Here is a 22,169-nt window from a genome sequence, read left to right as displayed (position 1 = left end):
ATGGCTTAATTTTTTGGTGCAAGGAACACCAGAAATGTTCTCAACTTGGTATTTTTGTACTGAAATTCTTGCTGTTCTTAATATCATTACATATTATCAATGGAATTACCAGTCACTCACATGGCTGACATGAAGACTTTTGGGCCAAGAAATATCAATTGGGTTTATATTTGGATGATGTTCACAAAATCTTTAAAAAATCAAATAAAACTGGCTCTTCTACTCCTTACCAAATCATGATGTAAATAGGTAAAATGAAAAGTAACAAAACAGAAGAGGTTTAAGAGGAAGAGGCAGCTACAGGTGTTAGTTATGATTATGTACGACACTAAGAGTCAAAGCAAATGAATAATTAACAAGCAAAGTCATTCTTAATCCTTGATGATGTAATTTACCCATCACTTCCAAAGCTGCTGAGTATCCAGTCTGGCCAACTGGGTTGAAGGCTTTGCATGAGTATGAACCTGTATGTTCTGAGGTTGCACCCTGGATTATAAGCAAGCTCATCTTGGAAGAAATGGAATTAATCATGAATTTAGGAGACGACTGGAGTGGCAAGTCGTCTTTGTACCACTGGAGCGTGATTGGGTCATCTCCATTCATGACTGTGCAAGGAACCTGAAGGGGCTGTCCTTCTTTCACTTCCGACGGGAAGGAGAAGGGAAGGATTTCCGGTTGCTCTGTTGGAAGGATTGGGGAAAACGTTTGACCAAATGCAAGGCTAAAATCAAATATACACAGAACGACACAAACAGAAGAAAAGGGCACAAGCCATAAAACATTTTTAAAGGTGGCCTCATGTTGGGATGTTTCTCCTTCCTTCACAACAAAGATTGGATTAATAAAATATTACTTTCAAATGCCTGGATGATTCATTCACCTTCTGCCAAGCTTCCTTATCAGAGAGAACTTCTAAATCACTTTATGCCTACAGTTCACTACAAGAACACTAATATATATTAGTGAGTAATACTACTTGATCATTAACCACAACATTAAAAGTTCTCCTGAAAACAATCTATAAAATATTGAAGTAACTCGATTCATGGAAAGACCTAGAAAACAAGTTCAAAGAACATCACTAACTGAGCTAAATTTGAGAGTGAAGACTTAAAACTACTTATGACAACAAAGTATTGTATATTACCTGTGCTTTCTACTTAATCTAATAAGGATTATTCATATGGTACACTCATAATATCACAAACAAAATTTATCCTCTACTCTATAACTTAGCTCAAGTCGGCAATATATTGTAACTTTGTAACTTCTTGTAAGCAGTGGGAAAAATAAAATTGTTACGCATTTCTAACCTGGTTCGGAATCCAACATGTTTATGTGCCACTACAGGGACATCACATCTTTCAATAGAAAACCTTACTAAACAGGCTTGGTTTACAATCACTTCAGGAGCAATAACAACATTGTCATTACCAAAAAGGCACTGAAACTCACAACAGTCCACAGACCCCTAGATATAAAAAAGGGGCAGGGTTCACCTCCTTCACCTGAAGAAGCTGGCTGTCCAAGGAAGTAAAAGGTTCTCCAGCTGTCTCTTCAGGAGTACTAAATGAATGTATTATGTAGAATCAATTTGCTGTTGGAACTGAGTATCTTATTTCTATGAATTACAGATAGTTTTAGACAGACCAGTACAGTACATCATTAAACTGTGTAGGCAAGTAAAAAGACCGAGTTCCTTGAATTCCTACCATCACAGAGCCTGAGTACTGGAAGTACCAACCTACAGGACATTGCAAACAACCCTCCGAATATAAAGAAAGGTACGAATCGGTTTCTTGGGCTGAAGAAAAACCCAAAGAAATAGTTAATGTCTGTATATAACAAAAGTCAGTCAGTGACTTTGAAAATTTAATTGTTAAATGCCTTATTTCTAAATGTGGTGTTCACTGATATTCATAAAGCTTTGTACAGTAAAGTATTCCTTGCTGTAAGTCACATTATGTAAGGAAGCTTTTCACTACATTGTAATACTGTAGTTGGAAAGTCATTAGTTTAAAAAAAAAATGAAAATAATAAAAAAACTAAAAAAAGGTCATGCACAGTACAAAAATATGCAAAAAAATATACTTTTATCTACCAAGCAGAATTGAATTACCCTTGACATTGAGAATTGCTGACTCTTCAGCAGTGCCCACTGGATTAAAGGCAAGGCATGTATATAATCCACTATGCTCAGCATCAACGCTGCTCAGGAGGAGCAGCGATAACTTTGGGGCAACGTTATTGACCATGAATTTGGGTGAGGAGACGAGTGGCTGGCCATCCTTATACCACTGTAAAGTGATTGGGGCGTCGCCTTTGCTAACAGCACACGAAACCTGAACTAACTGCTCTGCTTCTACTTCCTCAGGGAAGGTGAATGGGAGGATTTGAGGTTCGACTGGCAGGTGAGATGAGATTTCATTAATGGAACCATGATCCTGTACACTTTAGGCAAATTGTTAAGACTAGGGGAAGGAAAGGATGTCATGTGGGCTACACAGTCAATGCAAGAAGATACACGTGCCTCTATGCGAGTTCCCCCTTCTTGGTTAAGCAAAAACCCAAGGAATGTTGATCGACAACATTAAAAACGAGGGGAGAGAAGGGTCTGTTGAGTCTTCAACAGTCTCAACTAGAAAATGTACAATAACCAGCCAATTATGCTTAAAGGGTTAACATCATTTATATAAATCTCAATTTAGATTTTTTTCTCACTCAGGCTTTTACAAAGCAAAGCTCAGATGCCTGGGTTGCAATGGCAGACATCACCATCGTAAGATCAGAAAGATAAACTTAACACATTTTGTAACACTTATTAACCAAATAGACACTATTGCTCAGAAATCACCTTAACAACCACTTATTGCATAGAGTAAATAATAATTAACCTATTACTTTGTGTTTAAGTACCGTATAGTTTTGGATTTTAGATTAAAAAACATCAAAGTTTTTAGATAAAAGCACATGTACAATTATAGTTATTTATATAATATAATATACTATATATATATATATATATAATATATATATATATATATATATATATATATATATATATACATATAAAAGCCATTATTATTTGGTAAAGTTATGGAGCCAAATTTTTCATTTCTTTTAATTATGTTTTGTCATGGTCCACATGTAAATTTTGTTGTTAGGATATTTGGAAGAAAAGCACTAAGTACTATCAAACAGTACTTACTTACATGAACTACACTTTAAAAGCGAAAGATATTTGTACAACAGTAGTGCAACTACATCGCAACTCTTCAAAAACAATTAGGTACATTAAAATTAAAATTATTTTTTTTATCTATTTTACAAAACTAAACATTTAGATTTTTACTCTTAAGAATTCATAAATTTATCACATAAGATTAAGAAGTCTACTTCTGGTCAGGTCAGCTTTGTCTTTGTCTTTGTGTGGTGAGAGAGAGAGAGAGAGAGAGAGAGAGAGAGATAGAGAGAAGAGAGGAGAGAGAGAGAGAGAGAGAGGAGAGAGAGAGAGAGGAGAGAGAGGTTCTAGTATATACAAAAGTTAAAAGTCTTCCCAAGTGAAGGCCATCCCTGAACAACGTTTACTAGTACAAAAGTTACTTATGAAAATGTTCATAATATACTGAAACTCGCATCAATTATCGAAAGTAAACTTTCATGACGCGTTAAAATGTTTCAATATGGAGAAACTTAATAGAATGAGTGTTTCTTCACTCGATTTAAAAAAATGCTAGATCCATAGCCATTCACAGCAAGTGTCAAAGATACAATTCACAAGAAGAGACACTTAAAAGACTGCACTCATCCTTTAAATATTATTTGAATTTATGTTTTGAAGTCTAGGATTAATGCTAGATTTGGAATGAAAAATATATGAATGTAGAATGTGCAAAATTAAGAACTGGAGATTTTTTACTTAGAGGAGTTCAATTTAACCGTTCCTAAATGGGAATTTTACTAGTAATTTCAATTCTGGTGATCTTGGAATCTTGTTATTCTGGGATGACCTCTACTCTGTGCTTTTACTCACAAAATGTGGATTGTGTATGCTGTATGCAGTAAATTTCAACTCTGAAATTATCCTGAGAATGATATTCAAGAAGTGGTGGTCATGTGTCCAAAAAATGACAGAAAGTGAAAAAATGGATTTTAACTCTCCCACTCTAAGGATTCACCATGAGGGCCACTTCTTACCTGCGTGAGTAAGGGTTTTAAAGTCTAATGGTGGGCCTTCACTAAGTTTTCATATTAATCGTAATATTTCACAGTTTCACTGTACATTTTACTTTAATATTTTGACTGGATCAAATTTCATCTTCAGAACTAATGTTAAAAGGAAATGGAATTACGAGAGAGTAAACTTTACTCTTCTTCAACTGGAAAGGCTTCCAGCTTAAGAATTGAGTCTTATTGACAATTGAAATTTCCAGACTATCTAATTGGTTACTAAGGATGACAGTAGAGGGAAAAATACAAGTTTACAGTTATTTACTGAAGAAAAACAAATCCAAAATTTGTTCCAATTTCTTGAAGGTTGCAAATCTAATTTGTTTACTTAATATACTTCTCTGACATAATAAAGAGCTGCCATAAAACAAATAGCAGTCAAAATGACCTATGTATATGCTTCTCAGATGGAAAGACTAACTATATAGGAACAGCAGTGACTATTAACATCTAACTTCCCCAGAGTGTAAGGGTCAAAGATATAAATTTTGGACAACTTAGCAAGCAGTCATGCCCAGGCAAATGACTGAAGATCATTCCATGTTCTTATCCACAGAAGCCAATGTCTTTGAGTTTACAATGGCTAAAACACAAGCTTTCAATGGTATTGTCCTTAAAAGTCAGTGTCTTTTAAATTACATTGGCTAAAATACAAGAGTTAGGACTTCGAAGGTACAGCAAATGCTTAAAAATATAAAAGTATACTGGATTCCTGGAAAATGTGCTTTTCAGCACACATACCTTTCACTAAAAGTTAATAACCGAAACACTTTTTACCTTTACGACTCTCTTTCTTATCACTACGAATACTACACTTAAACCATACTCATTTATACTAGGGAGAAGACTTTTTGCCACTTTTATAAAATTTCTGTGCAGACTGTAGGAACTTAAATTTATATCTTAAGTAAACTACATAGTACAGTTATTCTTATCCATAAAAAATAACTATAATGCTGTACTTCGGTATAAAGGCACTTCAGTCAGGTGTTTTTTAAATCTAATTCTGTGAACTGCTTGTATAATGCTTATGGTAATTTTAGGTTATTTATGAATCAGGAAGGCCAAGGGATTTCAAATAAAGAAGGGGAACTCAGAACTTAATGATGAAAAAATGCAAAAACAACACTACACATAACCGATAGCTTAAGAAAAAAAAAAAAAAAAAAAAAAAAAAAAAAAAAAAAAAAAAAAAAAAAGAGAAAGGCTACAATAGTATCGCTACAATGTCCTATACCCTTGACATTAAGGTTGGCCGAAAATTCAGATGCCCCAACGGCATTGAATGCCTGGCAAGTGTACATTCCACGGTGGTCTGCATTGACGTCCGGCAGAACGAGATTCGACAGTTTCGAACCCACATTATTAATCATGAAATTCGGGGAGGTCATGAGGGGCACGCCGTCCTTGTACCACTGGATGGTCAAGGGTTCGTCACCTTTGCTGACAATGCAGGATGCCTGGATCAGCTCCCCAGCTTGGACTTCGGCAGGGAAGATGAATGGCAAGATTTTCGGTTCGACTGGTGGTACAGAAAAATTGACGATCGAGTTTTCTTTCCTTGTAGAGCGAAACAAACTTTGATAAAAGGCAAATTCGAGTGGAGTTTAAAGTTTCAGTTAGGGCTTTCAAGGGGTTAGGCTTCGATTCCATCAGATTTTAATGGGTCTGAGCTCTTAGGGGGATGGGGTGAGTGTAAGATTTGGAATTATAATAAAATAAAATTTTAAGATGGTGAAGATGATCACAGGAACAAAGCAAAAAATACAGACACAAACAAAGCTTCTGTAATAGAAATGTTAATTCTAAAGGACATGGTTATATACCCTTGACATTCAACATCGCAGAGAACTCTGCGCTTCCAACAGGGTTAGAGGCAGTGCAAGTGTAATTCCCCCTGTGGTCTGCATCGACGCTCCTCAACAGGAGCATTGAAAGCTTGGAGTCGATTTTATTGATGATGAAACTGGCCGAGGACACGATGGGCACATGATCTTTGTACCACTGGAGAGTGAGAGGGTCATCGCCCTTGCTCACAGTGCATGACACCTGGATGAGTTCCCCAGCTTCTACTTCTGACGGGAAGGTGAACGGGAGTATCTTTGGTTCCACTGATGGAGGAATGCCAATGCACTCTTGTTAGTCTTGCAGTTAGGGGGGACATTAGTAAGGCAATATAAAGAAAATAAAAAATTAGAAAAGAAAAGAGAACAAATCAGTGTAAATGCTATAGAATCTATGAGACACGAGCATGCACCTCCTCGAGGTAGGATTCAACATAAACCATTACCCTTAACATTCAGTTCGGCAGAAGACTGGGCAGCTCCCACGGGATTGTAAGCATGGCACGTGTACATTCCTCTGTGCTCATCGCTAACACTCCTCAGGAGCAAGAGAGAGAGTTTCGAATCCATATTGTTAATGAGGAAATTGGCCGAGGAGGACAAGGGAGTGCCATCCTTGTACCAGTGCAAGGTAATGGGGTCATCGCCAACAGTTACTGCACAAGACACCTGAATCAGCTGTCCCTCCGTTACTTCTTTAGGGAAGGTAAAAGGCAAGATTTCTGGGGGAACTGAAAATGGTTGGAAATCCTTTTTATTACTATTTGCCGCCTTTCTGTCCTTACTGGTCATATTTTGCAAACTGAAAGCAAAGTGCCTCTTACAAGTGGTTCTAACTACATGTTACACCAAGTATAGGTACAAAATCAGTATAAAATCTATCTCTCTTGATTTTTCACTGCCATAATGACCTCTCGATAAAAATTTCGTCTGAGAATAAAATGAAAATTCATAATAGCGCAGATGATCCTCACTTCGCTAGAAGACTTACTTTTTCTTCTCGATCTTAAATTTTGGTATTTCTGTAGACTATGTCACAAACCACAAACCTAGTACGCATAAGTAAACATTGTTATGATTATGTTTTGAAAGGTTGTTTATGTTTTGACAGACATTTATTTTGAAATTAAATTATCACCAACACCCAACAGGTACGTTCACTCAAGAACCAAAACGAGTGCTAGTAAAACTTCCTATTTTTCGTTGTTTATCACATTCACAGCTCTAAGTTTGTTATGATGCTCTTATGCACAATACTTTACTGTGTTTGTAGTATATATCTGATTATAAACAGTAATTGGATTAAAATCAATACTTTAGCAATTTGAAGCAACTACCTAAATATATCGCTGTAAAAAATCACTGGTTCTTGTTGTGTATCACATACTTTTTCCTTTTAATCAATTCATTTCAGAAGAAAATATGCAGAGCTACATGCCAGCTGGCATATCAATGACCATATCCCAGAGAAGTATAATACGTAACAATATTTGTGGTATATAGTGAATAAGGTACGTTTCAGACGATGAAAAGTACCAGTGAAATCGAGAAATATGAAATATTTTTGAGAAAAAAATTGTCTCCCACCCCAAATATGAACAGGCTCAAACCTTCTTTCCCAGCGCCCCTGACACAATCAAAAGCATGACAGTGAGCTATGAAAGCTGTCCATTGTTTTATTAAAAAAAAAAAAAAAAAAAAAAAAAAAAAAAAAAAAAAAAAAAAAAAAAAAAAAAAAAAAAGGGCAAACGAAAACTGAGATCTTTTTGAAATAAAGAATCTTCTCATGCTAATGAAATGAAGGTGGAGAGTTTTTCCCCAAAATACATGTTAATGACAACCAAATACGTAAGTCTCTGAAGGCTCAAAACTTTGGCAAAATTCCTATAAATGGGTAAAAGTGCTCACCAAAGTCACACACGTGGAAGAAAGGAGCTGGCCACACTATCCCACAAATTCATCGGCCCTGCAGGGAATATTGGGCACTAAATTGTCTTGGAATTGGTTCAAAATTTTTGGCATGGAACTACCACAAAAACTTGTACAATTTTATCTTCCTATGGGAATGTATCCAATATTCCAAGGTGGGTGAGACTAACCCCAATGTTTTTTGACCTGGTCTAAACTGCTACATGTCTCAGAAATTCTGAAATGGACAAACTAACCCAAACTCCTTGTCTAGGGATCATCTGTATGAAGACATTGATTTAAAACTGCTTACACCTTATCCTGTATCATACTGGTATGTACCCCCTAATGAATTGTAAACATCAATCCAAGAATTCAAGGACATTTAAAATTTTTGGATGAACAAAGTGCATCTGGTACCCAAAAGTCCTTGAAAAGTAATCTGCCAATAGCAGCTTCAGTTAATTATGGGCCTTTCATTTTCATGTGTAAGAACTTGACTTTAGCCTTGTCTATCCTTACAAAGAAGTGAAATACCATTCCGCCTCAAACTTCTGAGTAACCATGAATCATTTTCTGGCAAATTTCCGAGATGTGACACATACCTTTTCTCCCTATACAAAAATATGTAGATATACGTACTGTTACAATAAGAACATAAAATAAAGCCACCGTGACTTTCCGGAAAAAGTATAAGACATTCTTCTTATCCTCGTCTGGTTACTGTTTTTCTTCTAAAATATGATTCATTTTGATATTCATAACACAGCTTTTGGGCTCTCAGGGAACAATGTTTGGTTGGGACAAATCTTTGCAACTTACTTTAGAAGTCCAAATAAAATCTAATTAACAATAAAAATGAATCTTTCAGCATCCTAATTATCAGACTTCTCAGCTTATAATTTCCCTGAAAAGAGGAAGAATTCACTTGGAAGATTCAAGCAAAGAAACAAAGCAAGACTTAAAATAACCCTGGTTTCCAAGCAATGTACTTCAAGACATTTTACTACAAGTACGGGACGTTAGCTACGACAAACAGCAGACATGCTGAGCTCACCTAGCTCAGGCCACAGAGAACAAAACTATAAATGGCAAGGAAAAAGCATAAGGGGCTTCATCCTTATAAGAGGTGAAAGAACTGCCCTTTGAAAGAGAAAGTTTTTCTAAGGGGTTAAGAATGGAAATAGGATATTGATTCCAAACCTTGCTGGTAGAGAGTCACCAAAAACTGTAAAATCCTTGGATTACTGACAGAGGAGGTAGTATTACTGTAGTTTGCTCCCAATACTGAATATCTGTAAATTTTTGCATATCTTATTTGCATTATGGATTTCTTTTGAAAAGCTTTTTAGGAATTTCAAAAATAAGCACCACACATTAGGTAGGTTTCAGGGTTTGTCCAGATGTGCATATCTTTTCTTTTCTCTTTACAAGATATTGTTTTTCTTACTGTTCTTCCCACTACATACTATATTAAAATCATTATAACAATATCAACGTTCCAACGCTACTGCTGGCCTAAATCACCAACATGCTATGACCAACTTCCTACACTGAGTGAAAGAAACTGTTCCCTATTAAAATCTCTAATATATTTCTGATAATGCTCTTTCATTTTTAGTCATCTAAGAATGGTTCACAATGATTAGAAATCCAAGGATATGACAACTTTCACCTTATCAAGTAGGCGGGGAAAATGGAAAAATACCTAACATAAGAACAAACATGAATTGGCATAAATACATTTAGTCTTACACATGTCATCTACACAGATCCACCCAGAAGCTAACTCTTATCAAAAGTCTATATAAATAAATCTTCATATCAATTCAAAATGTCTCCTACAGAAAGACAGCTTGGGACCTAGAATAACATAGATTTCTTTTTAACTTTTCAGAAAAATTTCCCTGTCGGTAAACCAGTCGTGTAACCTCCCACTAGAAAGGGACCATTTCTAACAGGTTCCTGTGGTAAGAAGTATCTATAGCTTGATTTTGTGGCACGTGACTTTAAAGTATGTGTCGTCTTTTATTAGTGATATCTTTCAGTGATATTTTTTTACTTGAACAATTTGTATCTTTTCGTCTTCACTTCAATACCTTCCCAATGCACCTGACAAGTGTAACAGTTACAACCTTCATTTAACAATGTCTCTAAGCCTCACCCCATAGCTTCTTCTAATTGCATACTGTATGTATTATTAAATCATAAAAAAACTTGAATAGCTTTGATAAAATTCTTTTGTTAATTCACATCCCAAAGAATTAAGGGGTAGACATATTCCTACAACATGTTACGTCAAAGTATTACTCCTATGGAGGGCTCTCCCAATACCAACAAAAATATAAATGCACAAATGAACTAAAATTAAAAAGAAACAGCCAAAACCAAATCATATGAAAAAATCTATTTGCAAATTAAAAAGACTAAGGGAGAATCAATACACTTACCAATAAGGTTAGTGTCTTTAAAAAGGTGGGAACAATGCTATTCACATGAAAGAAAAAGTCTGAGAATTGTTACATGCATTTCTGTCTGTCTCTTTACCCTTGACACGCAGTTCCTTCTCGTATCTCGACTGCCCTACGGGATTGAAAGCAATGCAAGCATATGTGCCCGAATGCTCTGACGTCACTCCTCTCAGGACTAAGTTACTGAGCTTAGAGTCCACCTTATTAATCATGAACTTTGGGGAGGAGACGAGGGGCAGGTCATCCTTGTACCACTGGAGAGTCAGAGGATCATCTCCCATGGCGGTACAAGATATCTGGATTAACTGTCCTTCAGTTACCTCTTGCGGGAACCAGAAAGGAAGGATTTCGGGGGCGACTGAGAGGGAGATTATCGCTCGTTAATTAATAAGGTCACGGGTCAATCTACAAACCCAAAAAATTAGTTTCGTTACATTTACTTAATTAAAAAATCTGTAGCCTCATACATCCCTCATACATACCTAGCTATAAGCAGCATCAACCTTCAAACCACAGACAACTCATTTTGAAATCTGGATAAAGTTACTTACTACAAGATAAACACAAGATTCCTGCGAAAAATACCTAAGTCGATTGTTGTTTCATTGTTGAGAAGGCATAAAAAATTACTTTGGGAACATTTCAGGGGTCATTATTAGACATTACTGGACATTTCAGCCTGGCATACAAATTTGGATTAGAATGATTTTTCCCGTACACATGGAGGCATCATCCAACTAAGTGATCAATGGGTAACCAAAGACAGCAATGCTAAATTACTAAGTAAATAAGTAAACAAAGTGCTGAACCTTAAACAATAAGCAGATTACAGCAGTACTCATACTCATATAAACAGGAAGACATACGGCTGAAGACTAATCATTCCAAATGGTTTCATTAATGGCTGGCAATAATTTATCAGATATGAAAACAAACCAACTAATTCTATATGATTGTATTATTTTGCTTAAACTTTTGTAATTCTCTTAGAAAAATATAAGAAACTAAGAAAACATATGTTAATTTTTAATATTACATGAGACAAGACAAAACAGCTTAGACTTTATCAGATTTTTTTCTACAGATAATTTGTTGTTAACCATATCACTTAGTCTGATGACACCTGGACGAAGCTTGGAAGAAAAAAAACCTGACAACTATTATTTGTCCATCCACATATATGTAAATGGGGGGCCAGGGGGAGGGGGTAAAAAGGTTTGGTCATTGAATGCAACATAATGAGTTCAAAGAGAAGCATTAAAGCACACTGTTAACAAACGTATAATCAAATCTATGTGCACCTTGTACTTTTAATGTGGACGAGTATTCTGAAGACCCCATTGGGTTATTGGCTTGACAAGTGTACACGCCAGCATGGGACGAGGTAACACTGGGAAGCAGTAGGCTGCTGACTTTCGAAGTCAAGCGATTGATAACAGTTTCATGGTCCGACTGAACCGGGAGGTTATCTTTGAACCACATGAGGGTGATTGGTTCGTCCCCAGCTGTGACTATGCATGATATCTGCAACACCTTCCCAGACTCCACATCCTCAGGGAATGAGAATGGAAGGATCTCAGGTTTGACTGTAGAATTGTAATAATATTACAATGTGGTTTGAGCTTCAAAATATAGAGGAAAACGGGGTGTTATCTAAAGACAAAGAGGTGTAGGCCTACAGCATCAAACCTAATCTAAGTTTAATGTGTTTATTTCTTCCTGTATAATGTAAATAATACTTTTTGTAATCCGTGGAGTATTCAAATTTGATAAAAGGGTCAATAACAGGTTGTGGGATGATATAAAAACAAAATAAAACAAAAGAAAAACCAGTGAACCGAACACAGTATCAAATATCTGATGTCAAATTATCTATACCCTTCACAACGAGGATGAGAGTGTCCTCTACTTTCCCGGCGTCGTTAGTGGCCAGACACGTATAATTCCCTGAGTGGGACTGCGTCAACTGACTTATAATAATGATGGACATAGATGGCGTTGGTGAGGATATTGTCACGCTAGGATCCATGATAAGGTGACCGTCCTTCAACCAGGTTAATGAAGGAGGAGGCGAAGACTGGGCAATGCAGGACTGCTGGAATGTGTCATCTTTCAAGGCCTCCATTTTATCCATGAGAGGAATGAGTCGAGGCAGGTCTGGAAAACATTACACGGATGGTACGAGTACTCGAATGAATAGATTTACGTGTTCATGACTTCTGTCTGGGGATGACACACCTTGTTTCTCAATGTACCTTGTGTTAGTGAGTAGTAACACAACACAGAGTATCATCCAGTAATTTATCAATGATTTCTGTCTGGGGAATGGGAGTTGAGTGCAGCATTGTGATACGTTACCCTAAGTGACCTGGGTAATTACAAATACTTCAACATAAAGTTCCTATGGCCATTCATGAAACTGTCTTCAAATGCTTGAGGATGCTCTTGGAAACTCTGCAGCATGGATGCACACGTGCAATTTTGCAAAGACAGTCCCTTGCCAAAATTTTAACTAAGATCTGAGACCCATAATTCATATTACAAGTGGTGACTCATTCATAACTAGACTTCAGTACCTGATGAAACCACTGGAAACTGAACTACTGCTTTCAAAACAAGTATACTACTTTCTGGTAAGCAGTTTAAGACCATACATCTTTGACGACATCTTCTGACTGTCATACACCATTTAATCTAGATAGTTCTACCCTCCTGTGCAATTTTGCATTGAGCTACAAAAAACAACAACATTTAAGAATTCTAAGGGCTCCAAGTTCTTGCCTCTAAACAGGGCATCTCCATTAGACTCTTAGCTATTATGTTTAATGCCTGAGAGCTTTTGCTTCAAATTGATTGCAAAGCATATGTAATAGACCAATAAGTTTCATTTGCTGCTTCCAACTCCAAAAGATTGTTAAATGAAGAATAAACAATCGGGGCCTAATGGGGAATTTTTAAGTGAAATCAATTAAAATGTCAATCTGATTAAGTATCCTTTTCTTTCTTTCCACATCTCCTGAAAACAATGTCTAAAAATTATCCTCACAGTTTAATCAGACTGCTATAGATCCAGAAAACCCAGTCACAAGGAACTTTATCTGTGGTCTTCTTGGCACGTACAAACTCTACATCTTGATTATCTAAGAGTGTGTGTGTGGGCGGGTGTGTATGTGGGTGTTGATCCTGCACATCAATCTTTCGTGTACTATTTCACCAGGCGTTCACAGGGGAGATGGATAAAACTAATTGGACACAAATAATTAGCAAAACAACGACTCATAACACACACACACAGAAGCGTATAAGGTTGAGGGACTTGGCTGAGACAACCTTTCACTCTGAGCACAGCAGTTTTTTCGACCTGCCCAGCTGGATTCGAGGCCACGCAAGTGTAATTCCCCGCATGTTGGGGGTGAGATTGAGTGATGATGAGCAGGGACATCATTGGCGAGGGGTAGCTAATGGTCACGGAGGTGTCAGAGAGCAACGACCCGTCCTTCTTCCAGATGATAGAAGGGGGCGGGTCGGACTGGGCCACGCAAGTGATTTGGAACAGATAGCCCTCTGACACTTCGGATTCAGGCGAAATGGGGAGAATTTGCGGGAGCTCTGGAAGAGTTGTTCAAGGTGGGTTGGTACTGGTACTACTCTAAAATGTTTACGCCGTGTTACTAGTCGTCCGATCTGTATCTATGAAACTTACATATCAGAATTCTGAAACTTTGTCCCATTTACATTATCAAAACTTAACACTGACATCAATAACACACAGCATAAGATAGGTCAATGATAAAATATGCTTCTATAATCTTACACAGTGTTGTGTTCAGTATAATAATGGAAAAACTTTGTGGAATAAAAAATTAGGCACTGTTATGACTCACATACAATAAAAAAAAGTCATCATCCAATAAGACAGACAATGTGTCAGGCAGGATAAAAATTCATTGTCATGGAAAGGCATATTTTAAAACCTGCACACTTACAGAATGAGTGGGTAAATTCATGTAAAAATAACATCAGTTACAGCGAATCACCTAGCGATAAATCATTTTGGTCATCCTTTTCAAAAGAATAATTTGTACTTGTATGAAAAATACAAATTAAAAGGCCAGTTTTATTTGATGTATGCCTGTGAAAATGTACTAAAAATCTTCAGTATTCAAAGATGATATAAATAAGCCAAGGTTCAATAATGAGTCGTTGAAATAAAATATAGACGTTCTTTATAGCAAATATGAGTATGTATATGCTATACCTGACTCCTGTTGATCTTAATACAAAATTCTCCTCCCAACTCAGTAATAACTTATGCAAATATGTATACATATACACATTTTCTTTGGATTTTAAATATCAGTTTAATGTCAGGTTTTTAAGTCCTTGAAAGAATATAAAAAAAATTAATCTCAAAAAAGATACACTGTATCACACCGAGCAACTCAGCTCAGCAAGCTAAAACCAAAATAGATTTCTTGTGGTGTTGAAAAGATGGAGTTTAACTCCACGCACAATAAGGAAAGTGAGTTTTTTGACACACGAATATAAAAAGACAGATTATGAAGGAAGAATAATGACAGAAATGTCATATTCTGAAATGTGTATGGCACATTTTTTTTTCTTTCCATGCAGTCAAATTTATAACCAGTCATGATGCATGGTTTATGACAAAACACAATGCGGACAGGTTGTGAAAAGAGTTGATTCAGATGAGAAGTATTTTTTTAAAAATCCTTCCAAGGGATTTTTTTTCAAAATGCATTTAATAAATTTAAATGTCAAGTTCATCCTGTTTTTTTATGTTAATCTACTATGTACAGTCATGCCATTATCATGGAATATCATTATTCCAATCATATTTATACTTTTATTTAGAGCCATTCTTCTGATAAACATCTCTTCTTTCAATGTTTACAACAAACCCAATAACTTACTCTTCGAGTAACTTTTTTTTCCAGACGTGCAAATAAAGCAAATATATGCATAAGTAGACAGAAAAAACTCTCGACACTAGTATGTTTTTTTTTTTTTTTTTTGCTTTTCCTTGAAACGCTTTCAGAACAAATGCAGGCAATGATTAGGATACACAACAACGATGAAAAGTTTACCACGGACGGACAAAGTATCCGAGTAGGCAGCAGTGCCAACCATGTTTGTTGCCACGCATGTATAGTTCCCCGAGTGGAATGGACACAGCGCAGTGAACCTCAGTTCCGAGTACCTGTCCCCTAACTGATTAACAACGATACGAGGATCCACTCCTCCATCATCCAACTCCACTTCATCCACATCAATCTCGAAACCTCCCACTCCACTGCTCGAGGAATCGTTACCCTCGTCGGGAACCAAACCAGCTTCGAGAGCAGAAGGAGGAGGAAGAGGATGTGGAGTGGAGGAGAAGAAGTAGGAGTAGGAGGAGGAGGATGACACAGCTCCTCAGAAGGGTGCCTACGCTCGCGACGATCGACCTGACCACTCCACTGGTACTGGTTCTGAGGATTTGAGTCCAACCTTGCCGGAACAATGGGCTGGCCATCCTTGTACCAGACGAGTTCGATGGGGGAGTCCCCTGCCAAGACTATGCAGTGGACCAGAAACTCTCTGCCCACGGCTGGCTCTCCAGCGAGAACGAAAGGGTTGATCTGCGGGGGCTCTGTGATTTTTCCACGTTCCCAGGTCACACAGAGCATTCCAGGACACTGGTATTAATACTTATCATACTTCAGCACATGTAACATGTGTTAGTTTAGGCAACAACGATAATGGTGTACTATACAGCAAAAGTAAAAATGAAAAATTACTTACTAATGACACTTGTTTTGCCTTTAAAAGAATCATCTCCAAAGGCATTTTATGGTACAGCTGGAAGGGAATTTTATTGTTACATATGTCCCTATCTAGACTGGAAAAGCCTGCATCAACAATACTATTTAGTGTTCAACACTTTTATTTTGACAATTTCCAGCTTGAAATATCAATCCAATGACACATGGTGCATTCAATATATTTATCTGAAAACAGACAACATTACAATCAAATATCTTGATGCTCTTAGCAGGCCTGACTGATTTTTCTAGCTAACACCTTATTGCCTAGAAATGAGAATGATTACTTGAGAGGCCTTTCCAATTTTTTAGTCCAGTGCCAAAATGAATGACCTGGTAACAGAATGAATGTTTGAATCAATGCTCAGAATGTAACCGTTCTCATTTGAATATAAAAACTCGCTACGACATAGAATCTTTGTACTTACCCATAACTTGGACGTCGAGATCTCCACGAGCGGTGTATCCTTGGCTATTGCGGGCCACACAAGTGTACCTTCCTTGATCAGCAGATCTCTGCACAGCTTCTACGATGAGTGTTCCATTGCCAAAGGTCTTCTGGCGTCTGTTGATTGGCAGCATGCGTCCCTCTTGAGATACAAATGGGAAACGTTAGTTCTTCTTTATAGCAAAAAACCTATGGAAACCGTTTTATTAACGAAGCTTCTGAGGCTTTAACCTTTCTTTGCATAGCTTCTCAGGGTCTAGAATTTCTTCATGAATGTTCTTTATGTAGCTTTTGATCGCCTAAAACATTCTTAATGTAGCTTCTGAGGGCCTAAACTTTCTTTACGTAACTTCTGAAGGTTTAAACTTTCTTTATGTAACTTCTGAGGGCCTGAACTTTATTAAATATGCAATCTTGAATAAAAAAAGATAGTGGGTTGAACTTTGAAAATTGAATACTATAGTATTCCATTTGGTGCCCACATTTATGGTATCAGTGGAACTACGTTAGGAATCCATTTTGAATTTCTTATCAATCAAAAACAGATTAATTTTAAATTGTCATCTCTCCATTAAATGGATGATTCAATTCCTAAATAAACTCAACCAATCAAAAATTCTTTATAACCTAGAAGTGTTAATATCATGAAATACCAAGAGAATGAATTTATTATTTCCCATATTACCTTCTCTTACCATATTTTTTTTATACTTGATTCAAGTCACTGGCCCCTGTAGACTTGTTCCATAAGAACAGGGGTTTATCTTTTCAATAATAATACGTAATGATAATAATAAGAAAGTGATAATAATAATGTGTTAACTTGCAAGCTCTTCCAGTTATTACACAACTCATTCTGAAGTCTACTGCTGCAGACATTTTTAGAGAGAAGACAGCTTATTTAAAGCAGAGAAAAAATGCCAATGAGGCCAAAGTAATTCATGTACTTACTCATTTCCCAAACAATGGAATCAATGGGGTAACCAGCAACTGGGCAGTGAACAACCATATTTTCTCCAGCAACGACTGCAACCTTGTCCATAGGCCTGAAAAGTATTTTATTGCATAAATGGAGGTAAAAATCTGTTGACAATTACTGTATAGCTATAATTGTACATATGCACACACACTTAATGGAGGACTAAATTTCAAACCACATTTAACAATACAAAAATACAAAACTAAGTATCATGCTCCAATTCTATAATCATTATGAAACATTCCCTCAAAAGTAAAATTTACATTCAATAACTTTAAAACATAACAGCAATGATAATCAATATACAAAACAAGTAAGTCTATCATTTGAAAAATCAGAAAAATCTTAGACAAAGCAGCAAGCACATGAATGTCATTCTTTAAGTGGTCAATATTCAAACAAAACTTTGTATTATGATAAGCATACATAATCAGAAACAACTATATGACATACTGACTTCTGATTGCATTTACGTATTCCCTTACCTGATGTAGGGCAATCCATAAACGTTAAGTCGTGCAGCGTGTTTCACAGATCCGACAGTGGACGAGGCAACGCAGGCATAGAGACCGCCATCATTGGTGTGAATAGCTGAGATATTCAAGTGTGAGACAACTTCTCCATTGACTGTGACGTACTGGCCAACTTGCATCCTGAAAGAATGTGAATTCATCAGATGTGGGAACCACAGGAAATGAGATTATGCTGAAAGATATGCTTCCACTGTACGCACCAAAATTCTGAGAATGATGGCGAAGTGCACTGATCAGCTAAAAAGAGTAGAGTAAAACACAAAATGCAGGACTAAAAGACAGTTCCTTCGTGTGAGTAATGCTACCTCCGTGCATGAAGAATACAAGAACTGTTATGTCTAAATGTGGAACGCAGAAAATAGTGTAAGCATTCGGCATACTGAATTCCACTCAATTCTTGGATTCAGACAAACAAAAAGTAAGTATTTTTTTTTCAAAGTATTAGTTTCTAAGACTTTTGAAGGAAAGGTGCTAAAAGAACACCTGGTTTTCTGATGATACCTGTACATATACTAGACAAGCAAATTTTCTTCGGTATTTATTTTTATCTATATAAAATCTACGTGGGCTTTCCTTCATCCTGATTATGAATAATATAGCACACCTTTTTGCATTACTGTTCATGGAATCATGCTACGGCCTTATACAGTACTATAATGTGTGTACAATATACGTATTTCCTTTAAGCAATGTTTATGAGAGGACTATACTATTTCATATCCCATATACCTTATTGTAAATCATATATAAAGTCAGCAAAGTTATGAATAAAATTGCAATATTTTGTAAACTTAAAGTTTATCCATGTCAATTCCTACCATTTAATCTAATCACCAAATCAAATACAACACTGTCTCCATATCAGGGGGTTACATTAAATTACGCAGTTAGATGTGAAATGCGTTCTCTTGGTTTTAATGTTTTGTGTACTCTGGTCTAAATCTCAAACAAGTACATCTTCTGGACCATTCTACTGGTTTATGTCCTCCTACAGTCATAAATGCTATTTTTCTGAATGCTGATCTCAGTTTTATATCACATGCAAAGGCATTTTGGATCTATGTAGTGAATTTTTAACAAATGAGGAAACTAAATTTCAAAATGAGATTTGGTTTTAGTCTTCCTACAGTCATAAATACTGCTTTTCAGAATGCTTATCTCACTTTTTCATCACATATCCAAATAATTTGAATCTCTGCAGTCTTTTAATAAAGCGTCGAAAATTTACATTTGAAAATGAGATGATATCCAATCCCCATAAACACTATCTGAATTCCCATAAGTTATGTTACCTCTTGCTTTACCTTCTAGATATAAAAACAAGATGCCATTTCAATTTTTGCTTACCGAAGTGTCTTCTAAATATAAAGACAAAAGGCCATCACAGTCTTTGGCATATTTTTACTGATTATAAGATATTTTCCTTCAGAATGAGTGGATATTCACACCCTAAAATGGCCTGAATTTCCATTCATATTAACAACTCCTGCCTGTATCATTCAGATATGAAAAGTAAAGGTTAGTTGAGGAGCTAAAAACTATGAACTACTAGACCGGATTTTCTTATGGCAAGATTATATATCATGCTGTAGCATTCTGACATCATTCTGACAAATCCAAAAGTATGGTACACATTACAAGACTGTTAAAAATAATACAAAAACCAAATGCATTCATTTCTCAGCTCAAGAGGTGACACTTTTGCTATCTGAAGTCAAAACATGATTACAGACAGAACTTTCTATGGAAAAAAGTTACTTTGCTAGGAACGAAAGTCTGCTAAAACACACACACACACACATAAAAGATAGTGGGCAAGTGGAAGAAAGGCAAGATGCAAGCCTTCCACACTATCTGCTTCACAAAGCAAAATCTGAAAGGTGAAGAAGCCAGTGGCATTAACGACTGCACAGATTAATTCAACTGATGTACTGCTGTGGACAAGCTCTCTCTCTCTCTCTCATTTGCAATCAAATAAGCTCAGGTCACTGCTCAAAGCAAAAAGGTGCATTTTTGATGTTTCACCTTTCTTCCAGTGTATTTAAACCATCAATTCCATCCAGGAAGATATCAGATCTGAAAGTTAATATACTGTCTTTTAAAACTTGACTATTTTCTGAACTTGTGATCACCTACAATACCTGCAACACTTGAGTATATAACACTTTTTAAGTGATCCCCACTGAAACACTTTAGTTTGCAACACCTTCAAGTGAGCCCTCACGGAAACACTCAAGTATGCACGTTTAAGTGATCCATTGTGTCATACTATCCAGAGGTGTTACAGTAAAAAAAAAAAAAAAAAAAAATCTGAAAACTTGACAAACCAGCTTAAAAGTTCTGGCACTTTAATCTCCAAAAAATTATGGGTTCTTAAAACTAATTTTTCTTGAGTTATAATGCCCAATATAAGACCAAGATCTAAATAACTGCATTTAAAGAACACTATGGCTCTTTGAACAAATTCTACCTTATTCTTAATTACTTGCAGACGAGACAAACTTTGCATTCTGATCCTCACCTTTCAGAATTGGAGAGACGATTTCCGTCGAGTTCCCAGGTGATTTCTGGTGTGGGGTTTCCAGCAGCTACGCACTTCAAGAAGACAGAGGGTCCAGGTTGAAGGGTCTTTGAGTCAAATGTATGGGTCAGTTGAGGAGGTTCGACTGTTATAGGGAAAATTGAAAAAAAAATGGAATTAGTATCTTTCTGAAACATTTCTCTTTTTTTTCTTCTTTCTTTAAATCTTTGGTTGAAAGATGATAAATAAAAAAAAATATGAGGGAATAAAAATTAAAACTTTTTTCTTAAAATCTTCAGCTGAAAACTATCAAGGACAGAGAAAGTAGACTATAAATTTACCCAAGAGAGTTCCAAAGGGAATAAGCCTACAGAGAGAGAGACAAGTTATAGAAAAAAAGTCACAAATAACTTGGGAATAGGAAATAAACAATAAAACCAAATTTATGCTTGAATTAAGTCTTTAGATCCTAGTTTGGATTCCTTCTTAGATGAGGGATAAAAAAACACATGAAAACTTTTTTAAGAAGCTGGATCCCGTATGGGATACAGTATAGCAAAATATCTGAGTACTGAAGTGTGGAGTAAATACTTAGTTTGGAGTAAATACTTAGTTGTTATACAAACACTTAACTAAAACACTAAAATTTCAATCAATAAACCGTAGTTACATTAAACAATTTTGAACTTGGGGACTTTGGACCATGAAAATTTAGACCAGGAACTTTCAAAATGTCTACTGTACGTATGAGCACTATAAGCCACAAAAATTGAAACCTGGAACTCCAGCATGTCTATTATACGTACATCGTCCACCCAATTTCAGTTCTGCAGTAGCCTGGGCTGATTCCTGGTCATTCCTGACGAAGCACTGGTACATGCCCTTGTCCTCACGGCCGACGCTGTCAATTCTCAAAACTGCCTCCTTATGGTCTGCAATAAGTTATGCAAGTTGTAAGCATCTACAAAATATCACATTTTCAAAGAAGTTCCTATTTCCCCTTTGGGCATGAACTGGACATGCTCCTTGTGATAACTAACAAGGGAGGAACCCACATAGGTGGCGTGGAAATTATTTTTTCCTAAAAATATATTTCATTTTCTTACAATAAAACTGACCTTTGCCATATAAAATATCTAATTTACAGCATTAAATATACAAAAATATATGAGTATCATTAAGACTTTCTTTTAGAAGTATAAAAATATATCATTTACAAGTAACATGAAACAAAATATATAACAATAATGTGACTATTCAAATATATAAAGCCCTTAATATTGCTTCAAAAGGAAGAAAATTATAATATATAAAAAATAGGTGATAAGTAACCATACTTCCAAGTTCCTGAAGAAGGTGAAAAATATAGGACATAAACCTTAGCATATTACAGTATCCCTTATTTCTTAT

The 22,169-nt window shown here is 36.1% G+C and overlaps 1 protein-coding gene across 1 annotated transcript in view; it reads right to left on the bottom strand.

Annotated features, from left to right (window-relative positions):
- The window catches only part of LOC135205245 (cell adhesion molecule Dscam1-like), a 261,713-nt gene that overhangs the window by 102,978 nt on the left and 136,566 nt on the right, over positions 1-22,169 (bottom strand). The window contains exons 13-18 of the mRNA XM_064235593.1: positions 21,566-21,691; positions 20,760-20,904; positions 20,264-20,314; positions 18,191-18,358; positions 17,678-17,772; positions 16,707-16,868 (exon numbers count right to left, since the gene is read on the bottom strand). Of these exons, the coding sequence (XP_064091663.1) occupies positions 16,707-16,868; positions 17,678-17,772; positions 18,191-18,358; positions 20,264-20,314; positions 20,760-20,904; positions 21,566-21,691 (747 nt within the window). The remainder of the gene's footprint in view (positions 1-16,706; positions 16,869-17,677; positions 17,773-18,190; positions 18,359-20,263; positions 20,315-20,759; positions 20,905-21,565; positions 21,692-22,169) is intronic.

The sequence above is a fragment of the Macrobrachium nipponense genome, chromosome 49 (genome assembly GCF_015104395.2).
Source record: "Macrobrachium nipponense isolate FS-2020 chromosome 49, ASM1510439v2, whole genome shotgun sequence".
Taxonomy (NCBI): Eukaryota; Metazoa; Arthropoda; class Malacostraca; order Decapoda; family Palaemonidae; genus Macrobrachium; species Macrobrachium nipponense.
Note: the sequence above shows the minus strand (reverse complement) of the source record. Positions and strands in the feature narration are given on the sequence as shown.